The 16,913-nt window shown below is 45.3% G+C and overlaps 1 protein-coding gene across 2 annotated transcripts in view; it reads right to left on the bottom strand.

Moving 5' to 3' along the window:
• ANAPC7 (anaphase promoting complex subunit 7) overlaps positions 1-16,913 on the bottom strand; it is a 216,532-nt gene that overhangs the window by 89,698 nt on the left and 109,921 nt on the right. For both annotated transcript variants that reach the window (XM_085636462.1, XM_085636461.1), the window contains exon 4: positions 4,996-5,107. In XM_085636462.1, coding sequence (XP_085492588.1) covers positions 4,996-5,107 — 112 coding nt within the window. The remainder of the gene's footprint in view (positions 1-4,995; positions 5,108-16,913) is intronic.

Below are 16,913 nucleotides of genomic sequence, written 5' to 3' on the forward strand. Positions count from 1 at the left end.
TTGTCCTTCACGTAGCTAACACCCGCACCGAGGTGCATGCTCTTTTCAATATTGATCTCCCACTTCATTTCAGTGCTCTGATTCACACTATATTCAATGTCTCGTCAACAACTGGCTTGGAGCATTTTTTCAAAGTTCTGGGCTCCGGCCTTGCGACCTCGTTCCAAACAATATTTGGTGTGATACCGGCATTTTTTCATTCTATTTTTTCCAGCGTCTTCGGCGGGCTTCCGTTAATCCTCGCCTTGACTGCTGGTGCGCTGCTGTTGGTTTTGTTTGCTCCACAATGGCTGCACGATCTGTATTACACGACAGCCTGCCTCGGCTGCTCCAACTTCGCAACCGGATGCTTGAATACTATGGAACACTACCTCTGGCCACTTTGAGTGTAGCCTATGGATTGTCCTTCCGGTTCTCATACTTTACTTGCGTGCAACCTGTTTTCCATTGCCTAGATTGTTCATTTGAATGGGCTCTGGATTTGTGGCTGTCAAACACGGCGTCTCCTGCCCCGGATTATGATCGACTGATGAGTCCCTTAGTGGCTCATGAGTTGGACTGTTCTGGTATCGGGATTATAGCCTGTGCAGCTGCACACGGAATCCTATATATATGCAGCAGCCCATGACTTCCTGGCGCAAAGTTATCTTGAAGAACACGCAAGTTGTACTCTGATGGTGCTAGAGGCTCCGGTTATCGAAAAACATGTATGTTTGTTTACTTTATTAGATTGGATGGCTGAATCATTTTCTGATGATTGCAATGACTTCCTCTTGGAGGCTGTTGCAACATACTGTGCCTATACGTTGATGGATTGAATTGGCAGTTGTCCATCTTCTGCACGTACAAATTCGAATTTTTTTACTTTTTATTTTTGCTCCAGAAAGGGCTGAATATCGCCAATGATTGATTTTTTGTTTTTTAATTTTTCCCAACTAACTTTTCGACCAATTATACGGATTGGCAACGTATGAACTTGGTTCTGTCGAACTTGAACTCTGCGTTCCTATATTGCTTACCTATTTTGTTTGTGGTCCGATCAAGGGAGGGTGTAGTCAAGACAGGGTTTTGCCTGCATACTTTGCTAAGTTAGCATAAGCGTTTTAGATGTCAACGCCATCTTGCCACTTTGCTTCTTTTGCACACGACACTACAGGTAGCTGTTACTATAAGTAAAACTGCTTGCTTGCTTTTTCTTCACATAAGAATGGTCTGTTTTACACATCCCTAGACTTGCACCGCGACCTTAGTCTGAACACTGTGTGCAGAAACCGTCAAGGTCAAATAACAATGTATGCTGTTGAATTCAGGTTGATCGGCCCACGCTGTAGACACAACAAGCACACAGCTGCAAATATCTGAAACACGGGTGCCTTTAATATTGCATTGCATGCATGATGCTGGCACTCTTGGAGAAAACCTTTCCAGACACAGAGAGCAGTGCTAATCCTGTGATGTGATTCACCTAAGCTGATCTTGGAGGTATGGGGTTCCCCATTCAAACCTAGAGACCTTCTATTATTATTATTGTAAAACTAGCTTACTAGCCAGGGGAGGGTGGTTCACAAGGTATTATAGGACCTGTTTCCACTATCATTATAATATGATTTCTCCCTTTGTTTTTAATGGAATTGTAACCATGCTGATGGTTTTATTTCTGATTGTTTGTTTGCTTATGTTAGCCAAAGTACTGCATCTTAGAGCACGTAGTTAAAAATAAACATTTTGAACGTTTTAGTGTCTCTGATTACTCACGTAGTGGACTGATATGAGAATAGCAACGAAAAGGTGTTCTTGATTCCCACCATTCCTGATAGTATTCTAAGTCGCTTGTTCTGGGTTGTCAAATCATTGGTAGCTTCGATATGGTACGGATAACGAATGAGACACTGATGCTAGTCAGATAGGGGTTCTAGGTACTGAGGTGAGTTTTTTGGTACACCACAATTCACTGAGGTCCTGGTTTCCTGCACATAGTTCTGTGCATGAGCAGAATCCCCACAACAGGCAGAGAACTTCCTTTTTGACATTAAAGAGTTAAATCCTGCTGCAATGTCAAATCCTGCTTGAAAAGTCTGCTAAATGTACATATAGCTCTGGGGGAGCACATTAGAGGACAGGAACAGGATGACGGGCCAATTCTTGGATATCCACTATCTGCTTGCTGGAAACCCCTACTTTTGTTCTACCAGAGTTCTGTCTCTGGGCCTCAGGAAAACTTACCCCATTGGTTAGAGTGTGCCCAGGAATCCTTTCCAATCACAAGATATTGGCAGGCATATGTGTTGCACCACCTAGCTGCCAGAACAGGAGAACACAATCTGCTGTCTGTGACCAAAGAGGAGTCCTAAAGAGCTGGACCTATTCCCTCTTGTGCCCAGGACCAAAAAGTGGACTTCAAGGGTCTGGCAGTCAGTCAGAAAATCTTTATTCGATTTTAAAGAAATTAAAGGTCATAAGTCTGACCTCCTATACAAGCTACAGGCATACAACAAGCTACAAGTGGTCTTCCTGCAACCGCCCAGTTGACCAGTGGCAACTGGAATTGGACAGAAACCTGCTGTTGGTCTCTGCCTATAACCATGTGAATCTTTAAGTGCTTCCACTGGAGTCCCAGGTGGCTTTAGAACTGTAATCTAGTGGTAGATTGGGACCTAAAGGACTAAGTAATGAGGTAAAATCTTTAACCAGAATGAACCTGTTTGGTGCTTCAGACCCGTTCTCCATCGCAGTAAGCCTCATATTGAGTCTAGGTCACAGTCTACCATGACCATAGATGCTCATTGGTGCTTTGTGCTACTTAAACCTTTAAAACTGTACATCTCCAGATCCCCTTAATGGATTGTTGCCAACTTGGTGCCATTTTGTTTATTAACTTTTATTCAATTTTTCTAATTAACTTCTGGATTTTATTGCTTTGCATTGCAACTTTATTCCTGTTTTTGTACTGCATAAATGCTTTACACATAGACTTTTTAGTTAAGCCTGAATGCTACGTGCCATAGCTAACAGGGGATTGAGCTCAGGTGATATAGTGCCTTTGAGGGTTCACCCTAACAATGGTTATGATTATTCTTTGAGGTGGGTTGTCACCCACCCCAAATAATCCAATTTCTTAAAAAAATTATGCAGGCAATTTTGAGTGCTAGTAGATGATAACTGCAGCATTTTATTTTGAACACTCTCCATCCAAATTGGCAACATACTAAAGTTCCTTTCTTTAGCATTTATAGCTTTATGTGACTGAGCCACACAGGGCAAAGATGTCGGATACAAGTCTGGAATCTAAAAGAAATGCAAAAACAAAATCACTCTGTTTTGTGACAGATTTATAATCAGAAATAAAACTTACTGAGAACGGTCACTCACTTCCCTGTTATAAAATCAGAAAGGGACATGGGCACTTGTTTCATCCTTCTGAATGCACACAGGATTAATAGGCTGCAGATGAGCCTGTATTCCTTGAGTAATTGAAAAGCATTTGTTTGGAAATAAAAATTAAATATTTTCTACAACATATGCAACAGCAAATATAATCCCAGCCTCCATTGAGGTCCCTTACTTTAAAATGTCTTGCAGGACTCAGTAGGATTCTTGCCTTACTAACGTCATAGAAGAGGGAGGTAGGAAAAAGAAAAAGTGAACATTCCTAGACATGGACTTCAGGTCATTTTCACAACTAGTAAGCGTTATTCTGGGTGAAATGGGTAGCCCAAAAATAGGTCTACAGTGTTTTTAAAATCCCCATTTCTTTGGCATCTATCACCACACGTTGTAACAAAGTCATAAAACATAGTAGATATCCTTAAAAAGAACCTTGTTCTACATTCTAAATATAAGGCATACATTTCACACCAGATCTCAAATGTACTTTTGCAAAAGCCTACCAATATTTATAAGAGGACAGAGGAGATTGAAAGAAATAAAAAAAGAACATAGACTAAGCACACTAACAGCTACGCATTAACACCACCAATCTTGCTTTCATGTGCATTTCTATGAAGTACTACCAGTGTCACAAAGAGTCTGTTTATTTTTTTGCTGCTTCGCAAACTTAACACCAACACGATTATCTCTTTGCTCCAAGTGAAGTATAATGGCATGATTAGTAGAGACCCACATGCTAAGCTACACAGCTCTATTGCATCTTAGCTAGGTTCATGCTTTGTAATGTGCAATGCAGATCTACTCAGGTCCTGGTTATACTTTCGTTTTTTGTTGAACCGGTAGAGGTTTCAACTGTATGTAACACACAATAATACGTGCAATGTCAAAAAAATGCACTTCTTTCAGCCAAAAAAGCCATTGTATGTCACAATCGACAATAGCAAAAAAAGAACTGAGGCATCCTAAATGGATAGGTCATGTGGCTCTGTTAAAGGAAAATTAATTAAAAAAAAGCTTCTTTGGGTGATGAATAAATGGAATTCATTGTAAAGGGAAACACGAAAAGAAACATACATGAACTAAGGGACCGGCAAAACAGCTAAAAGGACTAACAAACACTGATTACGTATTTTATGAAACCGCAGCACAAAAAGCCCCTTCACAGCATTGTTACATTGACTAGAATTCCATGTCCATTTAAAACGACAAGTTAGAGAACTATATGTAAAGGAAATACCGAGCACTTGCTTCAAACAATGTAAATGCAAATGCAACAGAAGAATCCTGTTGCATTTGCATTTACTGAACAGGCTGGTTCTACCAACGACAGAAAGTAAATTGAACAAGGGACTGGCCCGAGATGAGCATGGTGTCAGGCAGCACTTTTCACCAGATCTCTTGTCCTGAGGTATCATCCAACTAATTAGGAAACAAATGTTACTAGAAAGAAGACTGAATACAATGTATGGTCATCATATGTATAGATTAATGTACGCTACAATTTTGGAGTCTGCAATTGCGTATAAGTGAGAATAAAGACAGACAATGGTCAACAGGTCTTCTCTTTTCCTCTGAGCATGCATTAGGCAAGCGGAGAAGATGATGTACCTAGTATGGCATCAAGTGCTAACGGGCACTGTCTCAGTACTTCCTTGTAACTGGTCACAGAAGACCGCTCCTGGCCAGCTTTCTTGTACAAATTTGCCAACATCATGTTAATCTGCAATGCAAAAAAAGACATTTATAAGATTATCATATTAAAAAAACGTGAACTGAAGATTTACTACAGCAAGGAAGCAGTGAGTCTGCTCCATCACACTTACATCCCACATGGTGTTCACAGCCGGCAATAAATGGTGAGGAACAGAACTGTACCCAAACGGATGAAAAGGTGGCTTTAAAATCCTAGCTCAACTAAAACACAGCAAATACTTCTACCGATTTCACAAAGGTTGGCCCACAATTGCAAAGTGATCAGTCATTCGTTGACCTTAATAGCATAGTTTTAATAGTTTAAGGGTTGCTTAACATTTTTTAAATCTACATACAAAAACGGTAGAACATTATAAGGGACCATCTTTGAAAGGTACATTTCTTTCAAATATACAGCATCCAGAAATTATGGCCGCATAGATTATCTGATACAGTATAAACAGGAAAAAGAGTACACTGAAAGTGTTGCATTGGCATGGTTATGTTCTTCATCAACTAATGACTCTTTATAGCGCTTTCCCTTACGCAGAAACAGAAATATTAACTAACCCCGGGCGTAGCACTCCGCTTCGCCTACAGAGTGTACGTAGCGCTGCCTGCTTCGCAGTTTTCGAAGTAGGCGTAGCAGGCAGCGCTACGAACACACCAGGGCGAAGTAGAGCTGCCTGCCGCCCACCACCTCTTGCGAGAAATGCGCAGCGCGGGCGTCCGCGCATGCGCATTTGTGAAAAGAAGTTGTGAACGAGGAAGAGGGAGCCCCGGAAACGCCGCACTGCAGGTAAGTCATTCTATTTAATGTTTTTATCATACTTTATATTATTTTAAAAGGAGGGCGGGCGGCGCGTAGTGGGGCTATGCGGAGCGCGCGAGTGTGCGTAGATTTGGGCACACTACGCGCTGCTTCACGTAGCCCCACTATGCCCACTACGCCCAGGCCTGATATTAACACTGCAAGAAAAAGGCATTTTAGGATAAAAGGCACACAAAGGTACAGATAAGAATGTGCTGCTATTGTACGGAATATGCGCACATATCCCCTACATTTGCAGAGGCAGAAGTTCATGCTGTTCTCCACATTATTAAAAGTAACAAAATTCACTTGTCGACCACTCTAAGGAATTATGTGCCTGCTAATAAGAGACAAAGAAGAGAAAATATACCTTTTTTTGTATAGCCAACATTAAACAAAAACGTCATATGAGTCAGAAGATTACGCCAGCATATATATATATATATATATATATATATATATATATATATATATATATATATATATATATATACCAGCATAAAAGAAATATTAGTTCAATCAATTAAGAACAGTAACCAGTCATTTTAAACAAATTTAAAGGTTGCATTCGTCAATTCAAATCACAGAAGAGGCATCATTGAATAACAGAGTAACAGGCACAACCCTAGACAAAACAAATTCAGAAAAGCAATGCATTACAACATCCACTCAATGAATTTTAAGCAAATTTGTGGATGTTTTAAAACTTGCTGGTATAACTTGAAATGCGAAAATCTGAGAGGCTAAACCTGAATGTTGTAGTTAATCCCAATCCAATTATCAAACTTTGGGCCCTATTACGAAGCGGTCGAAAACTGCTCCAACCGTCCGTCGGAGCCTTTCCGACCGCATTGTAACATGCCGGTCAGATTCCTTTCTGACCACCCCATTACGGTCGGAAAGGAATCCAAACAGTCAGTTCGACTGGTTTCCGACAGGTTCAGAGAGCCCGTCTGCCAGTTGGAATGCGGCCAGTAATATCAAGGGCAGCTCTTTCTGCTCTTGGGATTACGATGTCGGGTTTCGGCAGCCTTTCCGTGCCGGCCTTTCCTACCCATAAAGGGTGTCTGAACTCGACTTTAGGGGCACCTACTTAAAAGGTGCCTGCCATGGGGTGCAGGGATAACCTGCACCTCCTATTTTACAATGGGAGCATGCATTTCGGCTGGAATACATGCTCCCATTGTAAAGTATAGGAATGCGACCGAAAACACTGTTCGGTCGCATCCTAATTAGTCGGTCGGGACCGCCTACCGGGTGTCGGTTGGGACCGCCGACCGGCTGTTGGTCGGTCTCATAACCGAGACAATGTCGGGCAGAGAAAACTCCGCCAACATCGTAATAGGGCCCCAAGGTAAAAATGCTGCATTAGGTATTCAAGAGTGGGCGAGGGGTATGGACATATATATATATGACGGCCGAGCAGACCACATACTGTAGCAGAGGGTGCCCCAAAAAAATTCCATAAAATCTGGTACCCGTGGAGACGGCACTTCGGACTTGACATGGGCGACGACGCGCAGCAGTCCACTGCACATACCCCACAGGGCACTCCGACTCGGGGGCCCACGGACGCACTGCCCTAGCGATCATCAGTGAGGCCCAATCATTACTGTTCCTTGGTTCAGAACGAAGCCACATAACCATAGCGACAAGGCACTGGTGGCAAATACTAGTTTCTGCAAATCCCGGGGAAGGTGGCTTTGATGTTGACAACAACGTGTGTACCTGTTGGAGATCAATTTTTTGCGGATGTATCAAGCAACAGTGTCTTGTGCTGACTGTTCAGTTCAAAAATAAAAATACATTCCCAAAAAAAATTAGGCAGCATTAGGAGCAGCATTTCCTTGTTTACGGTCCCAATATAACACTCCGAAAGGACATTGCACTCATTTCATAAAGCAAATCTAAACAGTTGAAAAAAACAAGTACATTTTGGTTCTAGTAAAATTCAGTTACAGTCACTCAGAGATCATAAAACTCACTTCGACACATTGAGGGATTGTGATCATTGAGGTTACAAATAAACTTTAGATTGGAGTAATGCATTTATGCTAGAGTTATACTAAAACAACGTTTGTCTTGAAAATAATACAAATTCAGTCATCCAAGCAGTAGGTTTAGGAAGAAGAGGTCCCAACGACGGCTTTGACCAGTGTTTATTGGCTATTGATGAAAGACAGTGACACTCCTACCCAAATCTGCTCGTGTGACCTAGCCCCTCCTACCTACACCACTGAATTAGCCAGTTGTGTCCCAACATATAGCCAAGTATGTGTGATATGTGGCAGGTTTTCAAAATATATGCGTAAGATATATTTACCTATCATATATCTAAAAGGAGTCCATTTCTGAAACCCAGTGGCCATGCTATAAATCTGGGATGGGCATATCTCGGGCCTAAATTGAACTTTAGGCACAACTGTTTGTACATTCTTTCAGGCTTAAAGTTTGCTCGTCAATGCATCCAGACAACAAGCATTGATAAAGACAATCGGTATCACTTTAATGTACCAACAAACTTAAATACAGGCATACCCAAATGCTGTTTGAATGCACTGTATACACAAATGTCAGTTATCACACTAAAGCCTGTGCTACTGGCTTTGTCAATGACTGGAAGAAGTAGCGAAAGATATTGCTTTAGGAGTAGAATGCATATATGAGAAAAAGAATTGAATGTGACAAACAGCATAGTTGAGTTTATTTTTCAGATTTAGAATCCTCATTTGCACATTCTAATGGAAGCACCTCCCGGAAGGTGAAATGACATCGCCAGCTGGAAGCATAAGGCAAAAGATTAATGCTGCTTTGGGTGGAGCCATGCCAAACACCACTCCATGAATATTTTAAAGAGTTTCTAAAAATATGACATGCATATGTGAAGTCAGACCTAAAAACGAACATTTACCATACCTAGATAAGCCATTATTACGAAAACATGTATACCAGTCATGGACTATCATTCGGTGTATTTTGTCATTCACAGACATACTACTCTGGGAGTCATTGAGAATTTGTGGGAAGCTGTAAAAAATCTGGTGAAATTTGAGGAAGTGGATTTCCGTGCATTAAAGCTATTCTGCATTAAGAGAAAAGTACTGCATTCCAAGACTACTTGCACTAAATCAAAAGCAAAAACTTCACCACTGCCTGGGCGGGGTGGGGGAACACCCCTCCCTGATTCTTCCGCACTGGAATATCGGTTAATATTGGATCCAATGGAGCGCAAGGCTATATCCCTAACTTACACAAAATTGGTGAACAATCGCACTGACCCCATGCATAAGCTCCACGCTAACTGGGAATCAGATCTGGGGGACTTTGAAGAGGAAGATTGGAGAGACGCTCTCGCCTCCCCCAGAGAGGTGGCAATCCCCATGCGCCTCCGCCTTATACAACTCAAGGTACTACACTGTGTGTATTTTGATGCCAAGTTATTGTTCCGCCTTGGGAGACGGCCAGATCCACTCGGTCTTCGACATTGTAACCAAGTTGGCACTTCCATAAACAAATTGTGGGAATGTCCCTGCATACAACAATATTGGGAGGGGGTGACACGCCAGCTATCCAGGGCATGCAACAAACCTCGGAGTCCCTCGCCCAAGCTTTGCCTTCTCAATATATGGGACGCTACTGACCTTTCCCAACTGGAACAGTCATGGGCCGGAATGGGGTGGATGGTTGTCAAGCGTAATATTGCACAGAAGTGGGGGCAGGAGTCGAGCCCGAGGGTAATGGACTGGGCAAAGGACATGGACGGGGCTATGATAGCTGAGAAAACTGTTTTTAAAGGTAGGGGCCGCCCCAATAAATGGGACCATAAGTGGGGAAAGTGGAATGCATATCGGGGGACATATGCATCTCCTCAACAGTGGAAATGAGACGTGAGAGACGGTAACAGATGGCCCGCCTTATGATAGATGATGTGCCTCCCCCATAGGTGACACGAAAGTGGAGTAGGATTAAACTCCATTAAGCATTCTGTGATGTTGGATGGGACACTTATACAATTGAGAGTTGTAATTGTGGTCGAGGACCCCTTGAGAGAGAGAAACTGAGATAGCGTTTTGTGCATTGCATATATTGATCTGATGCCAAATTATTGTTTTCTGCTATGGACAAATCAACATGACTGTACTGTAATTGAACCAATGCACTTTCTTATAAATAAAAAGTTTAAATTAAAAAAAAAAATTAAAAAAAACGGTGCCAATTTTACACCACTAATTGAGGAAAGAGAAGCGGAAATAATGCTTGCACATTTATCTACATTTGCAGTAATGTTACACTAACCGTTTGTGGTAATGGTATTATCGAATGGAGGACAAAAAACAGCTGGCATTCTGTAAATGAATATTAGTGGGACAGTGCTTATTTCTCCTAAATGGCAATGTAGTATAGCTTCACAGTAGATAAACGTCATAATGTCATCCTGAAAGTGCTTCCACAAATACCTAAATATGCTCTTTTAACTCTTTAGAGGTAATTTTTAGGTCTCGCCTTGCTATCGCGTAAGCGATCGCAAGGCGAGACTATTGTAAAAGGGCATTTCAAAGTGCTCCCAAAAAGCGGATTGCATTGCTAGCACGCGCACAATCACGCGCTTGGTGCCGCCATGCACTCCGCTTTTTGGGAGCACTTCAAAGGGTTCCCTCCCCCGCCTGGAATGCGCTCCCCCGTCCCCAAGCGCGCGCGCGCGCCACGCTCCGCCGGGCTTGTCTTGTTTACTCTGGTAGCCATATGTTGACACGGAGTCTCCTTCGTTAAAAGGTTCCCTTTATACTAGCTTCTGTGGCTTTGTGGTGCAGTTTCAAACCTACCTCTCCCACAAATTACATTTCACTGCACAGCCCAAGCATTACTTATTAGATGATTTGCTACACCTTTGATTGATTCTGGACGTTAGTAATTCCACGTTCAAAATGAAAATTCAAGTAGGTTTTACATAAGCCATGTCTCGGACTTTGTTGTCATACTCTATCATTCTGCTGGCACTACTATGCTTTCACCACGCGATGTCACCGGCGCGCTTCTGCAGCTACCCTTGTGCATTGGTGTATTGGTGTATTGAAGATGGCTGGTGTCAATTTCCCTTTCGAACGACTTCATGGCCACTTGTAATGGTTTAATAACTCTTGTAACAAATGATAGACTTGGTTTACATCTTCAGTCAGTCATTTTAGTATTGTGGCATCAGAACTCTCGTAATTTGTGCATAACCAAATAGATATTCTCCTGCCCCGGTCTTCAGGCACCAGTTACCATTGTAGTGTTTTTATGATTGTCACAGGCGTCCGGTTTACACTATTTGCACACCCCACTCACGGTTGCTTAATACGTCTTTTTAGCAATCTCCAGATATTTTGAGAGGAAAACCTGCTCTCTTTACAAGAACGAATGTTTCAAAGAAGCAAAACATTTTGCTGCACCAGTGTGTGTATGTATATATATATATATATATATATATATATATATATATATATATATATATATATATATATATATATATATATATATATATATATATATATATATATATATAAAATGTAAATATGCTCTTTTGTACAAGGATATATATGTATTTATAATGTTTTACCTCTATTGCCCTGCAAGAGATGCAAGCAGTTTCACAATTATGGCTAGCCAAATTAACATCTTTTTTAAAAATACCATGTGATTAATACCTGCCCTCCCTTTGCTCTCGTCCATTTCATTCTGTGAACAGTTGCAATATATATCTGTAGCAAATGGCGATAAACTGGGGTGCCAAATGGAAGCCGTGAACACCATGCAAGAACCTTCAGTTAATTATGCACCTATGTAACCTGCCCTGCTACCAGACCCGACTAACCCACTGTGATGTTTTGGTGGTGAGATGCTCAACAAAACATGTTCTGTTTTTCCCCCATCACTCCAAAATCCGGTCCTTGGTACACGCATACAATCTGCACATTGGTTATGCGTGCCTCTGTTCCGATGCCATCACGCTGCAGTGCCAACATGGACCAACAATGCCTCCGTATAGATGACAGAGTAGGGATACCGGTGGTAATATTGGGTGTGCTCACATTTGCACTGGGCTTGCACGTCATTGCTTGTTTTCTTTTACACCATCTCATTTGAAGACGAAGGCGACAAAAATAATGTGACAAGCCGAGCACATGACACCGCAGCAGTGCACTTGGCTACAGTCTGATGAACTCACCAAGCAGCTGCGACCGCGGCACCTCGCCCCGGGGGTGGGGTACCAGCGCTTGAAAGGGAGGGGGCTGGGGGAAAGTTTACCGTCTATACTGTGAAAAAGCCTTTTAGATGGGAGAAGGTGGAATGGTTGGGCAAATGGCTCGGATGTCGATCGGAAATGCAGAATCGAAACAACCCAGTAACTTGAGATACACTTCCTGTGGCACGTGCCTCCTTTTCTCTGCATCAGGGACATTAAACACTGGCATTGGGAGACGTTCCCGCCCCACGAGAACAATCCCCTTTAGCAGAATAATCACCTTCACTGCAATGGCCAATCCCCTTTAGCAGAAAAATCACCTGTACTACAATAACCAATAACCTTCAGTAGAATCAGTACCTTCAGTGCAATGGCCAATCCCCTATAGCAGAATAATCACCTTCACTACAATGACCAATCACCTACAGTAGAATAATCACCTTCACTCCAATAAATCAATCACATTCATTGGAATAATAACATTCACTCCAATAACCCATCATCTTCTGTAGAATAAGCACCTTCACTCCAATGACCAATCCCCTTTAGCAGAATAATCACCTTTACTACAATAACCAATCACCTTCAGCTACAATAACCAATCACCTTCAGTAGAATATGTACCTTCACTGCAATGACCAATCCCCTTCACTAGAATGACCGTCTCGCCATGTGTGCCACCACCAGACAATGGAAGGATGGACCTGCCTCTTTAGACAGCCAAGTTGGAAAAGGCCGTCCCCTGGAGTAAACCTTAACTACCTCCAAACCCAGGGCACGAGTTGGGGGTACATGTGGGTACACAGCATCCACCCACTATTTTCACAGGGTGGACGCCATCCAACTTGCAAGAAGTGGGCTTCACTGAAATATGCTGAACTTGTCCCGGTGTAATTTTCAGGTACATTCAGCAGCACGCCGGAACCTTGCCTACTTTCTTTCAGAGCAGCACCGTGCAGGCGGTGAGCGGGCTCTCGAAATTCAGACTCCAGCGGGGCCCATAACAAAGGCCACATTTAAGTGGCCATCAGGCCTCCTTTTGGTCCACTGGATTGGTTGGGAGAAATCTGAGCGTCACACCTAGATGCAAGGGAGGGGAAACAAAGGCAGCTTGTTACCTCTTCAAAAATATTTTAGAGAGCCCTGCTTTTCACTTTGTTTAACCCCTGTATATAAGAGCTATGAAGGCACTGTAAGAATGTCATATGTGCTGGTCTGTTCCAGTATTTACACAAATAACTTTTAATAACCATTATTTTGTTTTTTTATAGGCACTAATCATCCCAATGCAGGGAGTCGGAGCGCTTTACATCGCACACACATGCACATTATACATTGACAATAAATTGTATACATTTGTAAATCAATGTACATGATGTGTTACATAAGACAGTTAGGGTTACAAGGCGTAGGAGTCACGTCCTTTATAGCTCGCTGTGCTATATTAGAAGGATTACAATTTATGAACTGCAAGGAACAAAATGATCTGTATTAAAAAACAGTAATCCATTTACCTAGCTACATAAAATAAAATCTGCATGTTAGATGATGTGCTTCGCAGGAGACACGTAAACCCACAATGCTACTTTGATTCAAAACTGGGACTAGAGAAAACACAGGTCTCTCCAGGAAACATGTTACCCTCCAAAATTACCTTACCATGATTATTGTTCCTTGGGATTTACTGTGCACACAAAGATCTCTGCAGCAGGTGCCTTAACCCCATAAGGTATTTAAAAATGCAGACTTTGCAACCAATTAAAGAGAATATATTTACTGCCACTTTTCTCCTTGTTGTCAATTTCTTTGTGACAGTTTTTACAAAATAAATGTGTAAGTTGAGGCCCACATTTTGCGTCGGGGGATGTGTCACTTGTTTGGCACAACCCCAACGCAAACTCATTTGTTACAACTCGTAATGTACTCATATGTACTTATGATAGACTTGCGAAACATATTTGTGAGGTGTTCAGATGTGATGTCACTCCTTGTCATGTCACTTCCTGTGAGGTCATGGGTTGTAATGCCACTTCCTGTGATGCAGCGCCGTGTTGTCGCACTATGTCAAGCACCATGATGTCACTTGCATACTGCCTAACTTGGTTAGCCCTCCTCACTTCTTTTTTAGGTCTCGCCTGGCTATCGCGTAAGCGATCGCCCAGCGAGACTTATGTAGGGGCTTCAGAAAATGCTCCCAAAGGCTTCCCAGGCGGATCGGGTGGTGGTTACGCGCACAACCACGCGCATTCCATTTGCCACCAGCTACTTCCTGCGCGTGCGCCGCCTCACGCATTCAGAGAGATTTAGTAAGGGACACAAGACCTTAGGAATGCGGTTTATGGCCAGTGCATGTGAGGCATTCAAGCGCGAAGCTGGCATCTGGCATCGGACTTGAAAGCAGCAGACTGCTTTCGCCAGCGCGCGCTCGGCCTCACTTCCTGCATCCCCTCTTACAACAATTAACTTTCGTTATAACTCACACCCCATATGCTCGTTCCCTCCCACCCTTCCTTTGATGTCCGCTTTTCTTGTTGTTTACAAACCACGCCACACACTGCCGCACGCCGCACGCCGCACACTGCCGCACGCCGCACACGGCCGCACGCCGCATGCCGCACACTGCTGCACGCCACACACTGCTGCACGCCACACACTGCTGCACGCCACACACTGCTGCACGCCACACACTGCTGCACGCCACACACTGCTGCACGCCACACACTGCTGCACGCCACACACTGCTGCACGCCACACACTGCTGCATGCCGCTGTACGCCACACACTGCTGCATGCCGCTGTACGCCACACACTGCTGCATGCCGCTGCACGCCACACACTGCTGCATGCCGCTGCACGCCGCACACTGCTGCACGCCACACACTGCTGCACGCCACACACTGCTGCACGCCACACACTGCTGCACGCCACACACTGCTGCACGCCACACACTGCTGCACGCCACACACTGCTGCACGCCACACACTGCTGCACGCCACACACTGCTGCACGCCACACACTGCTGCATGCCGCACACTGCTGCACGTCGCACACTGCTGCATGCCGCTGCACGCCGCACACTGCTGCACGCCGCACACTGCTGCACGCCACACACTGCTGCACGCCACACTGCTGCACGCCACACTGCTGCATGCCACACACTGCTGCACGCCACACACTGCTGCACGCCACATAATGCTACACGAAACACTGCTGCACGCCGCACACTGCTGCACGTCGCACACTGCTGCACGTCGCACACTGCTGCACGTCGCACACTGCTGCACGTCGCACACTGCTGCACGAAACACTGCTGCATGTCGCACACTGCTACACGCCGCACACTGCTGCACGCCGCACACTGCTGCACGCCACACACTGCTGCACGCCACACACTGCTGCACGCCACACACTGCTGCACGCCACACACTGCTGCACGCCGCACACTGCTGCACGCCGCACACTGCTGCACACTGCTGCATTACTCACTGCTGCACGCCACACACTGCTGCACGCCACACACTGCTGCACGCCACACACTGCTGCACGCCACACACTGCTGCACGCCACACACTGCTGCACGCCACACACTGCTGCACGCCACACACTGCTGCATGCCACACACTGCTGCACGCCACACACTGCTGCACGTCACACACTGCTGCATGCCGCTGCACGCCGCACACTGCTGCACGCCGCACACTGCTGCACGCCACACACTGCTGCACGCCACACACTGCTGCACGCCACACACTGCTGCACGCCACATAATGCTACACGAAACACTGCTGCACGCCGCACACTGCTGCACGCCGCACACTGCTGCACGCCGCACACTGCTGCACGTCGCACACTGCTGCACGTCGCACACTGCTGCACGAAACACTGCTGCATGTCGCACACTGCTACACGCCGCACACTGCTGCACACTGCTGCACGCCGCACACTGCTGCACGCCACACACTGCTGCACGCCACACACTGCTGCACGCCACACACTGCTGCACGCCACACACTGCTGCACGCCACACACTGCTGCACGCCACACACTGCTGCACGCCACACACTGCTGCACGCCACATAATGCTACACGAAACACTGCTGCACGCCACACACTGCTGCACGCCGCACGCTGCTGCACACTGCTGCATTACTCACTGCTGCACGACACTGCTGCATGCAGCACACTGCTGCACGCAGCACACTGCTGCACGCCGCACACTGCTGCACGCCGCACACTGCTACACGAAACACTGCTGCATGCCGCACACTGCTACACGCCGCACACTGCTGCACACTGCTGCACGCCACACACTGCTGCACGCCACACGCTGCTGCACGCCACACACTGCTGCACGCCACACACTGCTGCACGCCACACACTGCTGCACGCCACACGCTGCTGCACGCCACACACTGCTGCATGCCACTGCACGCCGCACACTGCTGCACGCCACACACTGCTGCACGCCACACACTGCTGCACGCCACATAATACTACACGAAACACTGCTGCACGGCGCACACTGCTGCACGGCGCACACTGCTGCACACTGCTGCATTACTCACTGCTGCACGACACTGCTGCACGCAGCACACTGCTGCACGCCGCACACTGCTGCACGCCGCACACTGCTACACGAAACACTGCTGCACGCCGCACACTGCTGCACACTGCTGCATTACTCACTGCTGCACGACACTGCTGCACGCCGCACACTGCTGCACGCCGCACACTGCTGCACGCCGCACACTGCTACACGAAACACTGCTGCATGCCGCACACTGCTGCACGCCACAC

This window comes from Triturus cristatus, chromosome 11, assembly GCF_964204655.1.
Source record: "Triturus cristatus chromosome 11, aTriCri1.1, whole genome shotgun sequence".
Lineage (NCBI taxonomy): Eukaryota > Metazoa > Chordata > Amphibia > Caudata > Salamandridae > Triturus > Triturus cristatus.